This window comes from Grammomys surdaster, unplaced genomic scaffold (assembly GCF_004785775.1).
Source record: "Grammomys surdaster isolate TR1022 unplaced genomic scaffold, NIH_TR_1.0 240, whole genome shotgun sequence".
Classification (NCBI taxonomy): domain Eukaryota; kingdom Metazoa; phylum Chordata; class Mammalia; order Rodentia; family Muridae; genus Grammomys; species Grammomys surdaster.
This window is the reverse complement of record NW_021604685.1, coordinates 1,374,824-1,399,316: the sequence shown is the minus strand read 5'-3', so window position 1 is coordinate 1,399,316 and position 24,493 is coordinate 1,374,824. Positions and strand designations below refer to the sequence as shown.

The window sequence follows — 24,493 nt, the reverse complement described above, 5'->3', positions numbered from 1 at the left end:
TACCATTATTTACTATTTTTACAGCTACTGTTTACTAGGTGCTTACTATATGCCAGATACTGTAGAAGCACTTTCCGTGTATTAATTTTATGATTATCCGAAGAAATCAAAGATAACTTCTTCCTTTGTTAACCCTTTCTTTACAGATGAAGAAGTTGAGTTAAAGAGAATTTAAGTAACTGGCCCAAGGTTATACAGTTAGAAATGATGGGTTAGATGGGAAAAAAAGGCAAACATATATTAAAGTAAGTTTATGGACTGGGAACAATTTTATGGGCCACTGAGGTAGGAGGGAAAATAATAATTGAAGGATAGGATAAAAGAATCAAAACCTAAGATAGCTCTGTGTTTTCATATAAAATAAAATACATAAGAACAGGAGGTTATCATCTATTAATTTCTGATATAATTGCTTTGTTTATGTTGCTTCTATTCCCTTACCTTCAAGATCCAGCCCCATCATTGACACAACCCAGAAACTCAGCTTTATTTCTCTCCAGCCAGCCTTTTACCCAGACTCCCCAGAAATACCTGCTTGCCATCTGCACCCAAGGCCCCAGCCTTGCACACCAGTAGAGGGCCCACCAGGCCAGAATTTGTATCTCTTGTGGGATCTGCAGCAGAGAAGTACATCCAGGTTAGACAGGCAGGATCCTGAGCAGTAGGCCCAGCATGAGGAGGAACTGTCCAGTAGTATGTTACTTTTTCAAATGACTTGGCTACTTTGGGATGAGATGTGCCTGTAGGGAAACATGAAATCATTATTCACATTGGCTAGAGCAAAGATCATCGGCTCCAAAGAGCATAATAAAAATTATAAACTATATATCAACGATGGTAGTACATGCAACCTGATACTGAAAAAATTTCTGGTTTAGGAACATACAAGACTGGCTTTAGCAATCAGGAGCCCAGAGTTTGGGTTCTGGCTCTATCACTAGCTATTACATGAACTGAGTCAGTATGGACATTGATAAAGTTTCAATTTTCTTAAATCATATGACCTCACTACTGAAAGAGATTTCAATATTTCTTTGGAATATTTCTTATTTGAATACATACATTAATTTACTCTTATATACCTACCTCTACTTAAAACACTTCATTGAAGGGAAGACTTACTACCTGTCATTATGGTCCATTTCATCTTTGAACAATTCTGATTACAAACACTTTTTTAATTTAACATATATGTGTGCATGTGAAAGTGTACATGTCTATAGATGTACATGTTTGTGCATGGAGATTACTTATACTGTAACTTCTTTATAATTACTCATTTTTTACAGTGCTGGAGAATAAATGCAGTGCCTTATTCATGCTAGACAAGAGTTCTACCACTGAACTACAGCCTCTTGAGGGTATAATCTTTTAAATAGACACAGAACATGCTCAAAGTAAAGAACTAGATTTTTATTTTAATTTTCAGCATATTAGTAACTATAAATGAAAGTACCTGAATAATTTGTAATCTATAAAATTGGCATTGTTTTATTAATTATACTCAGTATGGTGAAAATGGTTCAAATACTACCTAACTCATTCACCTGAAAAGAGTTTAGATACAAACAGAAATGACTCTTTCTGAAAATAATACTGGCAAAGTGCATCAAAAGTCCTAAAAAAATCTTCATGCGCAGAAATAAAGTTAGATGTATAGAGATTACTTTAAATAAGGTTAAAATAAAGCAGGCAAATAAATACAAATCAACAATACTGAATTACACTGGTGTTGCTTATAAGACTCTCGTTTTGACCAAATTATATAAATAAATAAATAAATAAATAAATAAATAATTGTCCTAGTGCAGGTGAGGTTGTAAGGAAATGAACCCTTTCATAGTGTTGATGCACTAAATATTAATCAGATTACAAATCTGTGCAGAAAACAATATGGAAGAAGGTGATATAAATTTCAATGTGCATATCCTCTGACAAACTAATTATATCATGAAGAAATAATCATAACAATCCTATAATAACCTACAAATATACATTGGTAGTATAATTTGTTTCAAAGGGAAAATATTTGATGTGTTATGAACTTCTTTTCTTATTCACTCATCATTTCTAGTTTCTTAAATTTTAATAAATAGAAAACTTTAAAGAATAATACAATGGATGCGACACAGAAGAGGGAGCTAGTTGATAAGGAAGGGGAGGAATGGTAGAGAAGAGACATCATAGAAAGAGAATATAATTAAAACATTGAACATATATGAAAATATCATTATAAAACCCAGCTTTTACAATGAAAAGAAAAAACAAATGTTTTAAAAGGCACAATTATGATCCTACCTTTAGACTCAATGCCCTTTTATAAAATTTTGCCATCTTTAATGTATTTACATCTACTGAGGATTATAGTTTAGTGGTAGAACATATTCTTAGAATCTGTTTTATCCTCAGCCACCATAAGAGGATAAAAGTCCCCATTCATGCATATTTACATCTATTCTCCTATATACAGGTTTTTCCTTGTTTGGTCTTTCTTTTGCTGAATCATTTACAAATAAAATTTAAGCCACCATGACCTCATACTTGAAAATACATCAGTAAGAATTTCCTATGATAGGGCTGGGCAGATGGCTCAGTAGTTAAGAGCATGTATTGCTCTTGTAGAAAACCTGAGTTTAGTTTCCAGCACACCCTTCAGGTAGCTTATGACTCACTCCAGCTCTAGGAGGATTGAACACCTCTACCTTCCAAGGGCACCTGAATTCATGTGCACATACACAAACACACACATGCATAATTAAAAATAGTAAAACTGAGCTTATCACCAGGGTCCCTGTAACCACCTCATGTACTACAGATCCAAGGAGGCTACCACTGTTCTCCCTTCCTGCATCTCTCCATTTAGCTCACCAGGTCCTAAAGCTGCTTGCCAGTAGTAGTTACCTCCTTTCAGCCTGTATCCTTCTGGCACTCACCAGCTCAATCCTCAACAGAGATCCTTACCATACATAATCCAGAGTCCCAAAGCCATGGCAACTGCCTGATTAGGACCCTCTCATTACCCTATAGAGCTTTTAAACCCAAGACAAATCCACATTGCCAAGGGAAATTTGCTCAAGACTCTATCCAAACCTAGATGGAAGTTGTATTCCCAAATACCAGTTAAATAGATGAAATAAAGATTCCAACCCTATTAGGAATTAGCACTGTCCAGAAAACATTGTAAAAACCACTGCTGAAAGAAGAAAAATGAGTTGAACAAAAACAAAAGAAAGAAAATTAATAAACAAAGTAAACCCAGATATGCAAGTTCTAATGCAGGGATAACAACACACATATACACTCAAAAACAAACAAACAAACAAACAAAAAAACATGCTATCTCCAAACCACAAATTCACACAGCAATATCCCTTGTTAAAAATAAATGGAGACACTTTCAGACAAAAAATTCAAAAGATTATCACAATGGTAAACAGCTGAAACAATATATAAGCAAAGAGGTACCAGAGATAAGGAAGTCAATCCAAGACATGAAAATAGAGTTTACAATTTTAAAAGACTCCAAACTGAAAAGATGCTGGAAAGAAAAAACTCAAAAAGCAAATTAGAAATGTAAATGGAAGGCCTCACCAACAAAATATGTCATAAGAAAAACAGAGATTTAGTGATAGCTGACAAAGTAGAGGTATTGGATTATTTAGTAAAGGTCAATGAAAATTTTTAATACATATGATCGAAACACAGAAGAACTTTGGGACATCAATGAAAGACCTAGATTCCAAAAAATGGGCACAGAAGAAGAAGACTATCACATTGAAGGCATAGAGAATAGTAAAATCACAGAAGAAAAATTCCCAACCCAGAGAAAAAGAAGCCCATCTAGGTTAAAAAGAAAAGTCCTATGGAGCAGACAAAAATAAACATATTAAAGTTAAAGCATTAAATATGAAGGATAAAGAAACGGTACTGGAAGATACAAGAAAGAAAAGTGAAGTCACATTTAAAGGCATAGCTGTTAGAACAAACATTACATATCTAACAGAAACCTTTAAAGCCAGAAAGGCCTAGAAAGATGTACTCCAAATCCTGAGACATCACAACTGTCAACACAGACTATAATACTCAGAAAAACTAAAAACTATTAAAATTAAAGAAGAAACAAAAATTTCCATGGTAAAAACATACTAAAGGAATCTATAACTAGAAATCCAGCTCTACAGAACTAGACTAATATTCAATTTGAAGAAAAGAATAAACAAAACCAAGAGGTCATGAGGACCAAATAAGCAATGCCAGGACAGGTAATCAAAAGAGATCTAAGAATACATCACCAAATCAACAAAAGGACAAGAATTAACACACGTCATGCAACAGTAACTGAAGATTATTGATCTCACTTGACAATAAAAAGACACAGACAGACTGTATTACAACAAAGGATTCATCTGTTTGTTACCTTCAAGAAATATGACTCACCATGAAAGACAGACACCTTCTTAAGATAAGGGGACTTTTAAAAATGCATTCCCTGAGAGGTTCTGCCAGAGCTGGACCCATCAAGATGCAGATGTACATAGCCAAACATTGGACTGAGCATGGGGATCCCAATGGAGAAGTTAGTGCAAGGACTGTAGGAGCTGAAGGGGTTTGTAACCTCATAGGAAGAAAAATATCAACCAACTAGACCCCCGTGAAGCTCTCAGGGACTAAACCACCAACCAAAGAATATACAGTGGGTACCCATGGCTCCAGCTGGATGTGTAGCAGATTCCTTATTTGGCATCACTGGGAGGAAAGCCTCTTGATCCTGTGGAAGCTTGATGACCCAGGATAGGGGAAGGCCACTGAGGCAAGTGTGGGTGTATGGGTGGTGGAGCACCCTCATAGAGGCAAGGGGAAGGAGAAGAGAATGGGCAGCTTGTGGAGGGGAAACTGGGAAGGGGGGATAACATTTGAAATGTAAATAAATAAAATAATCAATAAAAATGAAAAATTCATTCCAAGCAAATGAAAATGAAAAATAAGCAGATGTAGCTATTTAAATACTTGAGAAAACTAGTCAGAGATGTAAAATGGATATTTCATGATCCTTATAGAAAAACTCTACCAACAGGAGATTACTATCAGAAAAATATACATACCAAATACATGGATGCCTGATTTCATAAACAAATTATTATTAAAACTAAAACCACAGACCCAACATAGTGACAGTGGGTGACTTCAATATCTGACTCTCACTAATAGATAGGTCATCCAGAAATAAACTAAGCAGAGATAGGCTGGAACTAAATTACATAAAAAAGAAGAAAATCAAATCAAATGAACCTAACAGAAAACTACAGAACATTCCATACAAACACCAAAATATACACATTCTTCTCAGAAGCCTATGGAATGTTCTCCCTAATAGACCATGTACTAGTACACAAAGCAATACTCAACAAATAATGCAAAACTAAAATCACATCCTTATCCTACATGACCACAACAAGATAGAACCAACTATGAGCAGGCAAAGAAATGACAGAAAGTATAAAAATACATAGAAACTAAAAAACACACAACTGAATGATAATTGGGTCAAAGACGAAGCCATGAAAATTATTTTCAAAATTCCTAGAAAGATCAGAGAGATGGTACTGAGGTTATGTGTACTTCCTGTTCTTGAAAAGAACCTGAGTTTGCTTGCTAGCAACCACATGACAGCCCATAACTGCCCATAGCCTCAGCTCTTATAACTCCACTTCTGGTTTTTTTTGTTTGTGTGTGTGTGTGTGTGTGTGTGTGTGTGTGTGTGTGTGTGTGTGTGTGTACCAAGCCTGTAAATGGCACTCATACTACTCATACGTACCTACAGGCAAAACACTCATATACCTAAATTAAAACAAGTTAATCTTTAAAAATAAACTTTAAAATATCTTAGAATAGAATGAAAATGAAAAGACATTTCAAAATCTATGGGACAAAATGAAGGCAGTCTTAAGAAGAAAGTTTACCACTAATGTCCACATAAAAAAATTAAGAATTCTAAAATGAATGAATTAATGATGCAACTAAAGGCCTTGAAAAAACAAGGGCAAATACCACTGATCAAATGTGTGTGTGTGTGTGTGTGTGTGTGTGTGTGTGTGTGTGTGTGTGTATGTGTGTGTGTATGGTAAGAGGTAATCAAAATAAGGGCTGAATTACTGAAATGGAAATGAAAAATTCAATACAATAAATCAATGAAGCAAAGAGCTGATTGTTTGAAAATGTTAACAAACTTTTGGTCAATTTAACCAAAAGAAACAGAGGATCCAAATTAAGAAAAATACAAATGTAAAGAAAGACATTATATTAGACACCGAAGAAATTCAGTGAATCATTGGGACATACTTTAAAAAAATCTATATTCCACAAAGTTGGAAAAGTTTAGCAAATGGATAAATTTATAGATACATTTGGCTTAACATATTTAAATTCTCCACCAGAAATCTCCTATACCCGATAAATATATCCAACAAAGTAGCAAAATAGAAAATTAACAGACAAAAATCCTAATAGTTCATAAACGATGAAACCTACCCAAATGGTTGAGAAACACACTTAAAAAGGTTCAATATGCTTAGCCATCAGGGAAACGTAAAATAAAAACTATTTGAGATTTCGCTTTACCCCAGTCAGAATGACCAAGATCATGAAAACAAATGGTGGACACATGCCACAGAGAAGGGAGAACATTTATTCATTGCTGGTGGGAGTCCAAACTGTTACAGTCACTATGAAAATCAGTGTGGAGAAAAGCTATAAAGAGATCTACCACATGACCCAGTTATATCACTCTTAGTCATATCTTCAAAGGAGTCTGTATCCTACCATAGAGATACCTGGATAGCCATGTTCATTGTGGTTCTAGTCACACTACCTGGAAAATGGAAATAGCCTAGATGTCTATCAACTGATCAATGGGTAGTGAAAAGTCTTACATTCACACAATATAATATTACAGCTGTTTAGAAAAAGAAACGAGCCGGGCAGTGGTGGCGCACGCCTTTAATCCCAGCACTTGGGAGGCAGAGGCAGGAGGATTTCTGAGTTCGAGAGTTCGAGGCTAGCCTGGTCTACAGAGTGAGTTCCAGGACAGCCAGGACTACACAGAGGAACCCTGTCTCGAAAAACCAAAAAAAAAAAAAAATTATCTTCTGTGTTACTAGTAAATCATTATTAAAACTAAGAAGTCCCCTAACATCATGCAAGGAATAATTTATGCCCAAACCTCTTAAGTTATCCCCAAATTTTCTGCTTGCTTTCATTTTTAAAATTTTCTGTGACAGAATTTTACTAGGTGGCACAGGCTATCTTAGAAATGAGTATGATCCCAGGGTAGTTTCACTTATCCTGGCAATCCTCTTCTGTTTCCCAACTGCTGTGATCATAGACATGAGATATCATACCCAACATGTTATGCTTTTTGGACAGAGTCTTGTTTTACAGCATCAGAATGGCTTCAAACTTGTATGCCTCCTGACTTGGCCTCTAAAATATCGGTATTACATATGTACGCTCATATCTGAGTTTTCAGTGTTTGTTCAAGCTATTTTTATATCAAGGATCAATAGAAGTTTGCAGGTTGCATTTGATTGTTATCTGTGTAACTCTGTCCCCTTCTTCATAATATTGACTTCATAAAAAAACAATCTCTGAATGGGTTATAGAAAGTATTTTTATATTTGTTTGCAACTTTGACATTCGGTGCATCTTATATGCTTATATTACAATGAGAAAATAAGAAATCAGTTACACAGTAATCTCACTGCTAGGATTCTGTCATATGATGTAACCCCTCCCCCAAATGAAGCTAGGATATACACATTCATTATTTAAATGTTAGGGCTATTTAAAACTTCTTTTAAAAAGTTATATGCCTTAGCAATAGACACTAAAGTAAATAAGCTATGGAAAATCCATGTGAAAAGGTGTTACAGAGGCCATGAAAATGTTATATTATGATCACAGACAGTTAAAATGTAATGTTAACAACAGTAGAATGAAAAACTGTTCAAATCTTATCATCTCATTCTTTAAATATATGAATAATACATTATCAAATAATAACTTATAATTATAGAAAATATTGAAAAGACATAAAAATATAAATGACAATTTTCCTATGAATGATTATTTTGTGATTGTATATATTCATGTTTTTCAAAAGTTCATGATGAGCATATTTTATATTAAGAATATATTCACATATATTTTAATTTTGGTTCTAAGAATAGAACTCTAGATTTTACCCATGCCACATATACCTGTGGCTTCTAAAAATACTATTTACAAGACTACATTTTCAGCAATACTTTAAAAATCTTTTTAAATGCTTTTAAATCTTTTTAAAACAACTTTAAAAATCATGTTTTCTATTATTAATGAGTTGGGCTCTTTTTTTACTATTTCATTATTCATTCATTCAAATGACCACAACTTTGCTCTTCCTCCCCACTCTTCACTTATTTCCTTCTAGAACCACCTATTGCCTACATTATTGGAAACCGTTCCAACTCACCATCATTGTACACAGTGCCCTCAGAGTTTTTCTCATAAAAGACGCCATGGGGCTGTATGCTAAATGGCTGGGAGGCACGGTTATAGAAGACCACCTGGATGGTGTCACCCACTTCAGCCCTTATCACTGGTCCTAGAAAATGGGAAAGTGAGACTGAGACTATGAAACTGAACATGTATCAAGAATATAAACAAAAGGATAGGAAGAAGAAATAACTGAATTTACATAAGATAAAAAATACTTCTCCTTAAAATAATCTATTCTAAGAATCATGCTAAAGGCACTATTAAATCCACTGTCTCTCATAAACCTCACATATTACTCTAAGGTATACACAGGAGGGGTTATTGCCTCCATTATACAAATGAAATAACTTCAGAGAAGAAGGATTGACCTGTAAAAATTCAAGTAACAATGACAGAGCAAGAATCTAAGGTCATGATTTTCTTTTACATCCCACTCAGATCCATTTCAATTAGTCTTACATTTGTTTTCTGTTCTGCCATAGTTACATTTCCTGGTAGATTCTATCTAAGATCTGAGCTCACCAAAATCTCAACCAAATTATAATCAAAGAGAATACAGGCCCTGAACTAGATTGGTAGTCTAAGCAGAACTTCTGAGTTTTGGTGTGTGACTTGGGTCACATTGGAGGCTACTAACACATCAGCCTGACTGTTTATACTGACTCTACTCCAAGGTTAAACCTTCTAGATTGGTTTCCTAGCTTAATTTCCACATGGTCTTCATTACTGAACAACTAAGTATACACACAGAACACTACCCAAACAAAAACCTCTCATTCCTAGGAATGATATTTTCTCCTCATATTTCTAACAATGTTTTCTATACAGAATCAGTTGTACACAAATAACCCTGGAACATTATATTATTTCTCCAACCTGATCTATTTCATTTCTTGGTTTCATGAAGTGATTAAACCATACCTAATCTTCTTCTATTGTATTAATGCTGTGCTTTAGACATTCTAAATATAGTTTTCAATATCATACAACAAGCCTAGTTCTATATCCATAATAATATTGAACATGTCTATATATTGTGGTAGTATACTTCTAACTCTATACTGTCAAGATTCTTGTTGATCTTTCTGCCTTTTAATAGCTCTTCAACAATATCCCTACAGAGGCAATTCACAGAATATAAATGGTAATAGGGGACATTATCAAAATATTTTAGCAGTGCAATTTGAGAACTGATATATAATCTCCATTTTCAGCTTGAACATTCATCATAAACAAAAATAAACCTAAGGTTCTCAAAAGTCTTATAGCAAAATTCTAGTTGACTATGCTTAACCTATTGATTTTAAACACACTCAGACCTGTGACATATTTTTACAAATGCTCATTTCTTGGGACTGAACTTGGGAGATCCATTTACACAGACTTCCCTTGAGTCACTACAAGACTCAAGGAATATATTCTTCTCACTTCTTTGTCTCTAGTTCATGAAATTTAAGAGTTAAGGATTACTCACCCAGTATTCCAAGATGTGTTTCTTCTTCCTGATGTATCCTTTCCTGGAATGTCTCATCTTTAAAAGCTTCATATCGAACTTTCCAGTAAGTACCTCCAATTCGACTAGAGCTCTTCTGAAAGTACTTATCCGGGCCACTGACAGGTAAGAGGGTAAATGTTATACGAATACATTGAGTATCAAATAGACTCCCACCTCGTCCTTTATCACACAGACTTCTAGATCTTTATGGATGACCTAGATGAATTCACAACAAGGAAGACACCTTCTCTGGTCTGTAGTACTATTAAGTGGTATACCAAGAGTCTTCTGTATCCAAATTCACTTGCCCACTTATGAAGAAGCATCCAGAGTACACTAGCACTTTCTCTATGGACAGTCTTCAGAAACTGGGCATTGGATGGGTGATGGTAGCTTTTATCCCTGTAGTAACTTCTAAGATCACAAGTTTTACATGATAAGTGCATTTTTTCAGAGCTTCAGCAGTACGTGAATATCTTTGCTGGAATACTGGTTGCTTTCTCCTTCCACATAGGTGGACCCTCTCTGGTGCTGCCCCACGGGAATACCAGCCCCAGCAATGAATATCCATTTATTTGGCTCTCGAGTAATCATGATCATTTACTCCACTGTTACATGTCTGTGTTTGTTATCATATTTATTTTGCTCCTAGAAGGTCTAAAAGTTTATCTGCTTCTTCCTGAACAACTAACAAAGAATCCCTGTTGTCCTTATCTTGTCATGAATAAAGTTTCTAAAGAACATCACTCCATTGTCACTGGAACATACACCTCTAGACACTTCACTTTGTTTTGACAGGAATATGGTCAAAACGTCTTTTATATCCTAGATCTTAAAAACACAAAACAACAACAACAACAACAAAAACCAACAAATGCTAACATAATCTGCAAGTCCCAGACAGGCAGCTGGAAAAAGCAGCAGGATCTAGCCTCCTCATCACCAGACAACCTCTCAAGAACTTCTCTATGCCCTAGTACATCCTGCCATCCCAAGGCCATCTTTATTCCAAGTACACCCCAAATTTCTCTACATAAAAAAGGGCCTATCTCTCTATAATATACATGTTATGGTAAAATGTCAAATGCTCTTTAAGCTTACTGAGAAACTGACTCTGAAGACGGTCTGGCTTTCCCCTTCCCTTTCAGATACAAGCCTGTTAACTTAAAGTCTCTTCGAAGGCCACTTATCCAGGGACAGGCTGGTCCCTAGAGAAAGTTAAATAAGAACAGCAAAACCTGACATGAGTAAAAAATACCATGCTCTTGAGAATTATAGGAGGGTAAATTGTTAGAACAAAAACATTGTGTCCTTTAAAACAACTTGGAGACTAACCATTCCCAACTACCTTCCCAAAGAAAAAAATTCAGCTTATCCTATGACATAAAAATATAATGTTGTATAAAAACTAGGAAAAACTAATTAGAAGTATCACTAAAGAGAAGACATTTTACCTGGTGATTCTCTTAATTGGTCATAGAATCTAGGTGACTCTGGTTCCTGGGTTGCCCTACTAGTTTCTGCTCAATGATATAAATGTCTGATCTGATTGTCTACCATCCCTCTTCTGCTTGCTATTTTATCCTTTATTGTTAGTTGCTGTACACTTAACAAAAGCCATTCATTCCAAAACAAACACACAGCTATCACGAACTATTCTCCATATGGAGCACTCTCCCTAGGCATTGGGCAGATGTTAAGCAATCTTAAAATCTGTTTGCTTGTTTGTTTGTTTAAATAAAACCCACCACTATTTAAAGAAAGAAACACTATCAAATTCTCTGTGCAAAATTTGTATTTCTTTAACACAAAACCAGTTAAAGGCACAAACACACAAAAAGAAAGTTTATATTATAGAGCAATCTTGTTGATATACATAGGTACTTAATAAAATACTCACAAATGAAATTCAATAATACACCAAATATGTTATTACCATGATCAACTTGACATTATTCCAAGAATGCAGTGGTGCTTCAACATATGCAAATTAACACATAAAAATCAGTAGTCTACTTATATATCATAAGTGAACATGCTGAGAAAGAAATCAGGAAAGCAATCCCATTCAAAATTGCCTCCAAAATAACTTTGGAATAAATGTAACCAAGGAAGCAAACAACCTCTACATTGCAAACTTTTTAAATACTCCAGAAAGAAATTGAAGAGTACTCCAGAAGATGAAAGGAACTCATGCGCTCGTCTAAAGGAAGAATTAATAAATGACTATGCTACCAATAGTAATCTATGTACTCAATACCATGACCATCAAAATTTTATCACCCTGCACAGAAACAGGAAAAATATATTAAAGTTCATTTGGAAGCATAAAAGATCCCAGATCATCAAAGAAATTCTGAACACACACACACACACACACACACACACACACACACACACAAATAATGCTAGAGGTATCAGAATAACTGATTTCAAATTGCTTTACAAACTTATAGTAATAACAATTATAAAAGGAAAAGCACGGATAAAGAACAAGGACAGACACGTGGAAGGATTTGGAAGGAGGAAAGGGAAGAGGAAAATGATGTAATTATAATCTCAAAAAGTTAAAAGAAAACCATACAATCATTTAAAAATAAAACAGGAACAGAATGGTACTGCAACAAATATAGACATGTAGATAACTAGAGCAAAATCAAAATCTACATACAAGCTCACCCACTCAGTTACAGCCCCTTGAACTCTTATAAAGATGTCAAAAATGCATGGTACAGAAAAGACAGAGTTCTCAATAAATAGTGCTAGCAAAATTCGATGTTCACATGTAGAAGATGAAATTAGATTTCTGTTTTTCAACCTGCACAAAATCAACTCCAAACAGACCAAAGAGCTTAATGTAAGACACGAATTTCTGAAACTGCTAGAGGGTAAAGAAAGGAAAATATTAAAACTATATAGCCATAGATAATAGCTTTCTGAGAACTACAGTCATTCAGATTATAAAGGCCAACGCTGAGAAATGAAAACATGAAATTTAAAAAATTCTGTACAGCAACAGAAACAGATAACTAAGTATAGACAAACCTCCCACAAGCTGACATTTCACAAAGGATTAATAGATAGAATAGACAAGAAAAAAAACCACAAAAATTTAAAAACTCAAACAACCCAATCAATAGGCAAGCTAACAAAATGAATAGTCAAATTCTCTTTTAAAAAAATGACTCTTTAATGTGTGGGGTGTGTTGTATGTGCATGTGATGCATATAAGTATGTGAAGACATATGCCCATGTGTTTACATGCAGAGTCCAGTGTCTTCTTCTCTTGTCGTCATACCTCATGGCCTTGAGATAGCATCTTGCCCCTTCACTAGGATAGATGATTTTTGGGATCCATCTATCCCTACTCTCCATTGTTAGGGTTTATAAGCACAAATAGATGCTAGAGATTCAAACTCAGATTCTTATGCTTGAAGAGCAAATATTATTCTCAATTGAGCCATATACCCAGCCCCCTGAACAATTTTCAAATGATGAAATGCAAATGGCCCAATAAGCAAATATAATAAATACACTCTTCCTCACCAGTCATCCCAGAAATACAATTCAAAACATCACTGGGTTTCCATCTTACCTCCAATACAATATCACTCCTCAAGGCAAGAAACAACAGTAAATGTTGATTCAGGTGTGCACACAAGGGAACTTTTATACACTGTAGGTTGCAATGTAAACCAGTCTAGCCACTATGGAAATCAGTAAGGAGGAGTCTCAAAAATAAAGGAAAACAACACCTAGAAATAGATCTATCATATAATCAGCTGTACCAAAAGAGCACAAATCAACATATCATAGACACACTTGCTCATCGGTGTTTATTGAATCACTGCACACATTAGCTAAACTATGAAACTAATTTATGTGCCCAACAATACAGGAATGGCTAAGGAAAGTATGGCATGTGTACACAATGGAATTTTTACAGCCACAGTCAAAAACAAAGTTTCACTAATTGCAGAAGAATGGATACAGCTAGAGAGAATCATATTAGCCAAATTAAACTAGTTTCAGAACAACATATATTGTACATTTTCTATCCTCTATGATTTCTAAATTTTACAGCCGCCTAAAATCATGCACATATATAGGACAGAAAAGTAGAATCAGAATTAAATGGAATTAACTGTTCAGGGAAATAAAGAGAACTAATGGAAGAGGGAAAAGCTGATAAAAAGGAGATTAGGGAGAAACAGGCTGGCAATCATACACCTAACATACAGTATGTATACCTGTAAGAAAAAAATAAAAAGTAAAATATAAAATAAAAGTCACTGTTATTACTGGCAACAAACACTAAAAATTTATCGTGTGATCCCTTCTGATATTCATTTTCCAAGAAACAAGCAAAAACATTGGGAATGAGCCAATCTGACTTTCTAATTAGCAACTATTAAATGTTTTTACTGCCTGAGCTGCCATGAGCAAAAGGAGTGCCAATCTAATATCCAGCCAGACTATACTTGTACCCACACCAACTAACTATGCGTGCCTTGAGACACAAAGATTACAACTGATTGTCCTGGCTCCTAAAAGTACAGTTGTAGCCAAGACTGTCTGAAACAGTTCCAGATGTTTTGCAATCATAAGTCTTGATAAACCATTTCCACTGTAGTCAAACAGTGTCCTTTTACATGGGGGGGGGGGGTTAGTACTAAGACTGATCTTAAACATAGCCCAAATGACTGGGGTTGTTGTAAAAGGAAGTTATGATTGCCCAATGGTTATGATTGGTCCAAATGCACCTCCTCAAACTATAGAATCAGGCAGCCTAGTCTTACTCAGAAAGGCAGCTGCAAGACACCATACTGTTCTTCCTCTCCTGTATTGCAGCATTAGCTCCAAGCAAACATGTCTCTCAAGTGGTGCTTTTGACTGGTTTTTGTTATGTGGTCTGAAGTGGTAGCATGAAGAATTGGCAGTGGTGGTAATCTAAACAAATAAGTGTGTCTTCCTTGAGATAAACATTGATAACATAGGCCTTGTGCACAGCCTGGTTGGTCGTTGAACAAGTTCCTGCCTTTGACAATAACTTGATCCTAAAATCAGTGCTTGTACAGGCACTGTACAAACCTTTCCTCCCTGTGTTTCTTCTGATCCCTGATACTGGGTTCCATTCTGAACAACCCAGTATACATTTCTAAGCACCAAGCTTCCAAGTACTAAGTGGTGCTGCTTTCATTACTGCTTGATAACAGCCTTGAAGGCAGCCCCAGAAGCTGGTGCCATATTTCTAGATGGAGCACCAAACAGACCTGTTTGTAACAGTACCTAGTTTGAGATCCCAGAACACTGGTAAATGTCATTTGATAACTTAATAAGTAGCATCTGTGGGAAGCCTTACACCTGCACAGTAGCAGTGCCCAAAGGCCTGAAATTTTACCTAGTGAAAATTTTACCTAGTGAAATAGTTTACACCACAACTGAAGAATATCTAATAGTTAAAGTTTGGGCCCCATAAATCAGCACAAATCATCAGGATTCTGTTTTCCATGAGAAGAGATACCCTATTCTTTTTTCTTTTCTTTTTTATAATTTATTTTTTCTCAAATCGTAATTCATTCACACAGGGGTTATAACACAGAAAGGCAGGATGTGGGGAAGGGAGATACCCGATTCTTAAATAATCCGTACCATGCCTTATGCCCAGTCTCTGAATAGCACTGACTCATAAGCAGAAGCAGGTGCCTCCAGTACACACTGGCTCCAGCATATAGAGAGAGGTAGGACAAGTTTTGGCAAAGAACAATGAGAGCTAAAGAAGCCACTGAATGTTTTGAAAGTAGTCAGTTCAGAAAGAAGACATGAAATAAAAGTAGAAAGACTGAGAGAGCGGGCTGAAAGAAGCCACAAGAAAGAACCGATGGAGTCTCTGGTTAGCAACTGAGTTCCAAAGAAATCCCAAATCTTTAAAGTCAAGGGTCTCAGATTCTGGACCACAATGATACATAAAATTAACTATTGCTTAAGGCCAAAAATCTGTATACTCTGTGCTACTAAGTGGCCCAGTGTCTAAAGCCAGTTTTAGGACTTCGATATAAGAGGGTGATACTTCTGTTACTTCTATTTGTCTGTTACCATCACTTGCTGTTGTCAAACATTAAAAGAAACCAAAGCTGTCTATCCATGATTTCTTTGCAGGTAGAGTGAATGCATCTCAAGGCAGGCACTGCATTCCACCTTCCAGTCAACCCAGACCAATCTGTTAAATACTTTCTTGCTTCTGGTCTAAATCCTCCATGTATCTCTCCCATGTTTTGCCCTAGTCATCTACCAAATGCCACCTCTGTGAAAGAACTGGCATTTTCAATGACCCAATGAGTTAGAAAGCAAGTCCAGCAGCCAAATAAGGAACTAACCTTCAGCTTTAACTTTTTGTAAATATGGCTCATGTACAAAACGAAGGATTCTGGAGATGTTCCTACAAAAGGATGGACATGGACACACCACCAGAAGCCTCTTTTTCCATAAATTTTTCCAAGTGCTTTTTTTATACCCATGCTCAGATTAAAGGGAAAAAAAGAGAGATAAAAGCAAGTAATTGGTTGACAAAGAAAAGTCATTTCAATTGATGAGGAACTAGTTTCACCTAGGCTCTTTCCCATCTAAATGTGGCCATGTATTTCAGTGAGAAAAACTTCAATTCTATTTGGAACATTAATTGAGGATATGACATAACCTTGAAAAAGGCTGGCTACATACTGCAACCAAAGAGCCACAGGAAGTTGGTTAATAGCAGCAACTGCATCTAAGCAAAATTGTGATCACCCAAGTATAGATTTCAAGGAGCATAACATGTATTTGGGCAGGTGTAGGGACAGGAGCCTTCTGTCTCTTACCTTCCTGGCTCTCTCAAACTCTTCCCAGTTCTGCCATCATACCCTGTTGGACCATAGTCCCATTGAATCTCATGGGCCTCAATGAAGTACTGACGAACTTTGCCTGTGAGCTGGTCCACAGGTGGGTTCATGGAACAAGAGTCAACCTTGTAGAAGGCCTGCATGCCACCTGGAAAGAAAACACATAACTTTCTCTTTCTACTGGTAAGATTCCTACTTAGAGTATATACTCTTCTTTTCCTTATTTTGTCTCCTTTCATCCTCTTCTAGATTTTTTATCTCTATTCCCAAATGTGCCATTTTTCCTGACTCCTTAAGATCCTGGATAATAGAAAGAGTGAGCCCAGGCAGTCAGTCACTGAGACATTTACTAGATCTCACTCATGCATTTGCAAAAGAACTATATGGCAGCACTATCATAGAAACTTGAGTGAGTTTAAGCCAAATATGTATCAATATCTACAAGACCTTAGGTAAGGCCTCAGTCTGAGCACATATCTTTTCAAAATGAAGACAATGAAGATGTCTATACCTCAGTCTAAAATAAGGCTATATTATTTTTAAACTGAGAAGAGAGGAAAATAATGAGCCACTTTTCATACATGGAGATTAAGCTTTATATCTGTAATTGTCAGAAAATTTAGTATATAGATACTCTCCAAATATGAATAATAGTACATTGAAGCACAGTAATAACATATTTCACTTATCTATATTTCCTTAACAATATATGCATGCTACTCAGCTTCATTAACAGTTTTTGTCTCAAAAACTCCTAAGGAGACTATTCCTCCCATATAAGAAGCATGAAATATAAAGAATCATAAACAACACTGATTTTTTGTTGTTTATTTTATTTTACTTTAAGGGGTATTCATTTCTGATGAACACATATATCAAGTATTATGCCAGGTATTCTATATTCAATCTTCAACTAAATTTCCACCTACCTGTGGAAAACACCTTCATTAAAGATGAAGAAAAGGAAAAATCAGAGAAGTTAGGTAACTTTCCCATTATTAAGTACCTATAATTGGCAGAAATCGTTATACTTAAGAACTTATTTTTAATTACAGAAGCCAAGTATTCATTTTTTTCTGGTCTCATTACTCCATTAGAAATCTTAACTTAATACTTCTGAAGTTTCAGTAAAACTTTATGAGGTAAAAATCATTACTTCACTCCTCAAGACTTACCAAAGATGGTAAGCAAGTGACAGAAAGTCATGCTGTCTTTATTCCAATGCTCTTGCTTGTTCTACTATTACGTTGCATCCCTAACCCCAGTGAAATATCTGTGCCCTTTTCCCAAGTATCTATGATGCCAAGGGCAGACTTCAGTCCCTGGAGCATGTATATCAATCCATCCACCCAAGATTCATTGTCCTACCATCATATATATACATACATATACATATACTTATACATATACATATATCCCCACCTGTTCTCACCCACTTTTACATAGTCAAATGAGACGTTCCCAATACTCTCATAATCCATAATGTATCAAAAATTATAGAAAGTATGAACTAAGATATCTATAGATTATTTAGATGAGGTATAAAATTAGAAAGAAACTTACCCCACAGCTTTATATAATGAAATAGGTGGATACTTCATTAAACCTCAAACCTCAAAATCATTTATCTAGTGTTTTTTTCCATTTTCTTTTATGTCTTTTCTTTGCTATGATGCCCCTTGAGATACTATGACATTACTTTAACCACTTTCTTTCTCCAAAGTCTTCCAGACCAACTGCTACCATGTCCTCACTATGGGGTCACTACTCATCCACACTACACCATGATTTCTTTATTCTTCCTTCAACCCATATCCAACTAACTGAAAATACTTCTGAATCCTATCCCTTAACCTTCTCAGAAAAAAAACGAAGTTTAAAACTCTGCTTATTCATTCTTAAGTAATTTTATGTTAAATTTTATAGGGAAGATTAAGCCCATTTTTTTTCTAAATTTTCCCAGCATGTTAATGGCAGAGGCAAAATATCTGATTTCAGTTTAGTTATTTACACCAAAAATTCTAGGAGGCCTATTAGATAGATGGCTCCAAGCTAGAAGCTCTGCTTCCTACTGACCATTAATGACATTTCCCTCATATATTCCAAGAGTGGAAATGTTAGACCTTACTTCTCAAGTGGCTGTTCACTTCACAGCTAATTAACCAGGTTCCAGATTTCTGGGGCACCATCTCAGCAGTCACAAAGGTGGCTGGAAAAAGGTTTGCAACATCAGTGCGGTGTCCACGGATACTCAGCATCTGTCCATGGAAGAAAGCTGTGTGGACATCTATTTCATTGCCCATGCCAAACAAGTGCCAGGCCACACGCTTCTGTGCACACATTCTCAACTCTGGTAAGTTTCCAAAGACAAACCCATTGATTGCTGAAGAAAAACAAAATCAGAAATTAGGAAACGACAGATAAATGGGAAAAACCTTACTATCTGACAATAAGAGTAGATAACATTCAAATGAAGTTTTAAAGAGCACACTGCACTGAACATATGCCTTATTTCATTTAGATGTTACAAATGATTAAAATGAACAGACAATATCATTGGTTGTATTTTTTTAAAATGAAGAAACTAAGACATAAAGAAGTGAAGTTTCTTCTAAATTAGTACCTTCTATCTAAGAACTACACATCTATTAGGTAATAAAATCAATATTCCAAATCCAGCCATCTGAGGAAGTTCTGTGAGATGTTTTCCAAGTCATTCTTTCTTTTCTGGGTAGTTTCATTCTGAAGTTTACACAGTACCAGTGTTACATTACCTATCATGGCTACTGTAATCCATTTTTATAAAAACCCAAGATAAATTCAAACTACCTAATCTATCCTTTATATCTTTCCACTGAGATTTCAGCTGTTTTTTTTGTTTTTTGTTTTTTTTTGTCTTTGGGTGCATTCCTATAACCTAGTAAATATCTTCCTTCACTAACAAAAAGAAAGTTAGGATATATCTATTTCTAAAATCAATTTTCTGCTCATGACTTGGGGTTCTATACTTTTATCTTTAACTTAATCAATATAATTCTTTGCTAGCATAAGCCAATTATCCATTGCACTCTGGATGTGCTGACCCCAAATATGGGAAACTCAACTGCATAATTTGTAGTAGGGGGACTGTATTCATGTGCTCCCAAATGTAAAAAATAGATATAGGCCAAAACTATATGATATAATGAAAATGATCAATTTCTCCAGAAAGTAGATAATTCTGCTATCTTGCATCCTTTTAAAACTAAGGCAATATTAATTACTTATATGAGTGGACAACTCACTCCATGGCTAAATATGTAATATATACTGAGAAAGATAGCCTCAATGGCAGGGGCACAGCCTACATAACTGGAGAGATAAGAAGTGAGATTTGAGTTGTGCTATTTTTTTGATGCACAATGTTATGATCCTCAATATATTCAGACAAAACAGAAAATTCACATGACCTTGGTCTTTCCACCTGCTCGTGGGCTTTGAGAGTATAAAAAGGACCAAACTTGTGAATGAACACAACAAATACTAGACCTAATAGAAACTCTCCATAAGGGCCTCCATTGTCACAATCCAGCCACTTCCTCCTGGCTCACCATGCATCCTGTTGCTATCTTGAAACGCTCCCTCTTCTTTGTCCACTGAGGCAGGGTCTGAGCAGTAAGTAGCAATGTTGTCATCAAGGTGCCAGCTAAGGTTTTCATCTATCACACTGAAGAGGAGGAAGAAATTATGGTCCACATCCTTCCTCTGAGGTGGGGAGTGACCATCCAGGGTTCCTGGACAAGCATAAAAAATGATCCTTGACAATAGGCTACAAGGGTTTCTCATAAGAAAAAAATAGGAAGAGAGAGGAGAGGACCTTACAGATCTGCCAATAATAGAAAATGTTTCTGATGTTACTTTTCATTTTCAAGCTTGCCAGGTGAACCTATTACATAAATGGGGGAAACACGGGTCCTAGAATAATTTCTTCCCATCATCCTTGTCTGGATCTTCAATTCTTCTGCATTTTCTTGAACTTCAAACATGACTACTCTTTGAGGATAACCATTCCAAATCAATCAGCCAAATCCATTTCTAAGTTCTTATCCTTCATCTTACTCAAATGTGTGCTGGCTGCCATCGTCTCTACTTTGAATTTTAAAAATGAAATAAGAAACAACAGAAAAGTAGTGGAGTTGTTCGGTGAATGTTTTTTAAAGGCAGTGAAATAGACACAACAGGGAAAATAGAGTTTGGCAGGCTAATAAATAGGTATCACTCGGCTTCCCAGAGATGTCCCAAATTATATCTTATGGCTTGTTGTCTGAATAAGTACCTCTTTTACACGTGATAAGAGGCCCAATGAGACCAGTTGCAATGTCTCGTGGGGCATCTATGTGAGAGTGGTAAATCCAGGTGAGGCATGCTGGGTCTGCTTCAGTGGGTGCATGACTTTCTGGAATACTCCAGTTGTAGACATGGCTGCCCCCAGGGGGAACAGAATCATCAGCTTTCAGATATCCAGAAGAACCATCTGGGTATAATGAGCCTACAAAATAAAAATGTGCATGTCTAGTACCAGGTAGGAGAATAGCAGATATAGATTAAAAAGAAGACATGAGTTGGTGAGGCACTTACTGAGCAAGCCTGATGACCAGAGTTCAATTCCTAGGATTCATGTAAAGCCAGAAGAAATCAATGACCTCCACAAAGTTATTATCAACATTTATACTGTGGCATTCACACACACACACACACACACATCATATACCCATAAACAATAATAATAAATTAAATTATGTTGGAAAATATAAAAAATATGTGAGATATATGGGATACTTCAGTCACGTCTTGAGGAATATGGAAGAGAGGCCCTTGGTCCTGTGAAGGCTTGATGCCTAGTGCACGGGAATGCCAGGGTGGTGTGGTGGGATGGGTGGTTAGGTAGGGGCAGGGGGAAGAGGAGGTGATAAGAGGTTTGCAGAGGTGAGACTGGGAAAGGGGATAACATTTGAAATGTAAATAAATATAATATAAAAAAAAACATACTACAGTGTTCCTCACCCCAGTTCTCACATCAACAATGGAAAAAAGAGAGAAAAAAAAAACATTGTGTATCATGCACTACCTCTGGATCATACAATGATTCTGCACCTTCTTCCTCACTTATTCCTAAGCCCTGGGGGATGGGATGCAATATAGATGTCTCAATTAGATCTGAGCACTCTATAGTTCCTAATTCTCTGCATATTGATCAGTTGTAGGTCTCTGTATTAATGGCCACATACTACTGAAGAACCTTCCTTGTTGGCTTGTGAGACGTTTCTGGGCATCAGAAGGCAGTTGCATGCATGAACTCATGGTGGCAGAAACTGCATGCATAAAATCCACAAAAGATCAAGCCAGGCAAAATGCAAGCATGGATGGAGTGGGGGATAATCATGAAGTTCTACCCTTATTTAAAGAGCTAATGGCAAATGATGGCTTCTGAGAAAGGAGAGTCTATTTTCTTCAGCATGTAGCCTGCTGATGCTCCAGTTAATGGCCCTCCATCCATGTACATACTGGCAGCAGTAAGCAGAGTACTGAGTTGACTTCAAGAAAAAGAGTGCATAAAGTTTGGAAGAAGGAATAGCAGTGTGAAAATAGGGGAGGTATTGGAAGAGACGCAGTGAGTGATGAGAAATAAATTTGATAATTTACTTTTTAAAACATAAAATTAAAGAAAATTAAAATAATTAAGAGTTCTGAGAAAAATAGAAATCACTTGGGATGATATACATTCAGAAAAGTTATGACAGTACAGTTCTATTAACACTCAGAAGTTAAGATTCTAGCCTGGGTATATAAGGAGAGCCAGCCTGAGGGTATCAGGACTCCTTCCTTTCAAGCACTTACTTTGAAATGCATACAGCCAACAATCAGAGAGCTTTAGCTTAAAATCAGTTTAATGATCAGTGGGTTTACTTTCTCATTGTAGGGAAAATAAAACTGAAAGTAATTTTATTTCTTTACATTAAAAATTATGACTTCTAAGAATTTTGATTTAGTAAAAGAGGTTGCTTGATGGTTTCATACAGAGAACTCATTATCCTACTGCCTCTTCCTCCTAAGTGCTAAAATCACAGTTAGGTATCACCAGAGTAATATTTATTTTGTTATGAGTTACAAAGTGTTATTGCTACATATATGCTACCCTAGCATGCCATAGAACACCAAAGCTTATTCTTCCTGTGACATTGAATTTTGAGTAATCTCTCCCCACTCTTATCCTTTCTTTGCCCCAGGCTCTGATAACTGTAATTCTCAATGTCTATGATAACAACTATTTTGGATTCCATTATCTTTCTGTAGCTGTTTTAGTTCACTCAACATGGTGTCCTTCTAGATTACTCCATGTTGTCATAAAACAAAATATTTCTCTTTTTTCCTAAGGTTGAATAACATTACACATATATGCATGTGTGTGCATTTCATTATATATGAATGTAATATATATTAATACATTATATTGTATTAATGCATATATGTATATGTTAATGCAATATATATTGCAGTTCTGAGGACGGGATACAGCAGAGCCTTGCAAATCTATCACCCACATCGTTTGTTCAATACACCATTTACTTTGTCTATTCATCTGTAGATGGGCATTTAAAATGATTATATAACATGGCTATTGTGAATAGTGCTATAATAACCATGGGAGTATATGTCTCTTTAACATGTTGATATAGTTTTCTTTGGTTATATACCTAATAATGTGATTTCTGAGCAGTAACATAGTTCTAATTTTAGGAACTGCATATTGTTACCTGATGGATACACTAATTTGCCTTTCCTTTAATAGTATAAAAGTTTTCCTTTTCTGTGCATCTTTATCTCAAACAAGAGCTTCTGCCTTCCCAATTTAATTCTCTCACTAACTACAATATTTGTTTTAGGCCATTGTGCCTCAAATGTTAGGAGATGCTAAAGAATAAACTAAGTACCCTCTTTGAAAAAATAGACCTTTTGGAAGGCTGTGGATTCAGAATTGCATTTCTTTACTTTCACAGAACTTTTCTCTCAAAAGCATATTCAAATACTACATAGAATAGGAATTCAAATAGTTCCTTGTAATAATAAAAAAATGAACTGTGTTTTCATATTGCTTATACAAAATTTGTACAATACCTTGTCCAAATTACAAAATGGATATAAACAGCACTGAAATTAATACACAGACATGTTTACTCTAAGCAAAATTTTGTTATGGTAAATCAATAAGAAAAAAGCTATATAGTTTCACCAGTTATACCGGATGTGTGCTTGATCACACATAGGTGAGAAGTACATAGGCAGAAAGTACATCAAGATGCATGCTTGCCCCTGATTGGATGATTGCAGGAAATACATACACTTGCAAGTTTTGTCTTTATAAGTCCCTGACTAATGTAATATGGGTATATATACTCTAGGAATCCCAGGTAAGGACCGGGCCAGTCTCTATGGTCCTGGACAGTATTTAATAAAGCTTGCTTCAAGAGTGGCAAAGAAAGAAAGAAAGAAAGAAAGAAAGAAAGAAAGAAAGAAAGAAAGAAAGAAAGAAAGAAAGGAGGAAGGG

The 24,493-nt window shown here is 35.7% G+C and overlaps 1 protein-coding gene across 1 annotated transcript in view; it reads right to left on the bottom strand.

Annotated features, from left to right (window-relative positions):
* Positions 1-24,493, bottom strand: part of Heph (hephaestin) — a 79,598-nt gene that overhangs the window by 44,912 nt on the left and 10,193 nt on the right. The window contains exons 4-10 of the mRNA XM_028774349.1: positions 21,224-21,436; positions 20,499-20,681; positions 19,037-19,291; positions 16,888-17,056; positions 10,010-10,146; positions 8,510-8,641; positions 532-740 (exon numbers count right to left, since the gene is read on the bottom strand). Coding sequence (XP_028630182.1) covers positions 532-740; positions 8,510-8,641; positions 10,010-10,146; positions 16,888-17,056; positions 19,037-19,291; positions 20,499-20,681; positions 21,224-21,436 — 1,298 coding nt within the window. The remainder of the gene's footprint in view (positions 1-531; positions 741-8,509; positions 8,642-10,009; positions 10,147-16,887; positions 17,057-19,036; positions 19,292-20,498; positions 20,682-21,223; positions 21,437-24,493) is intronic.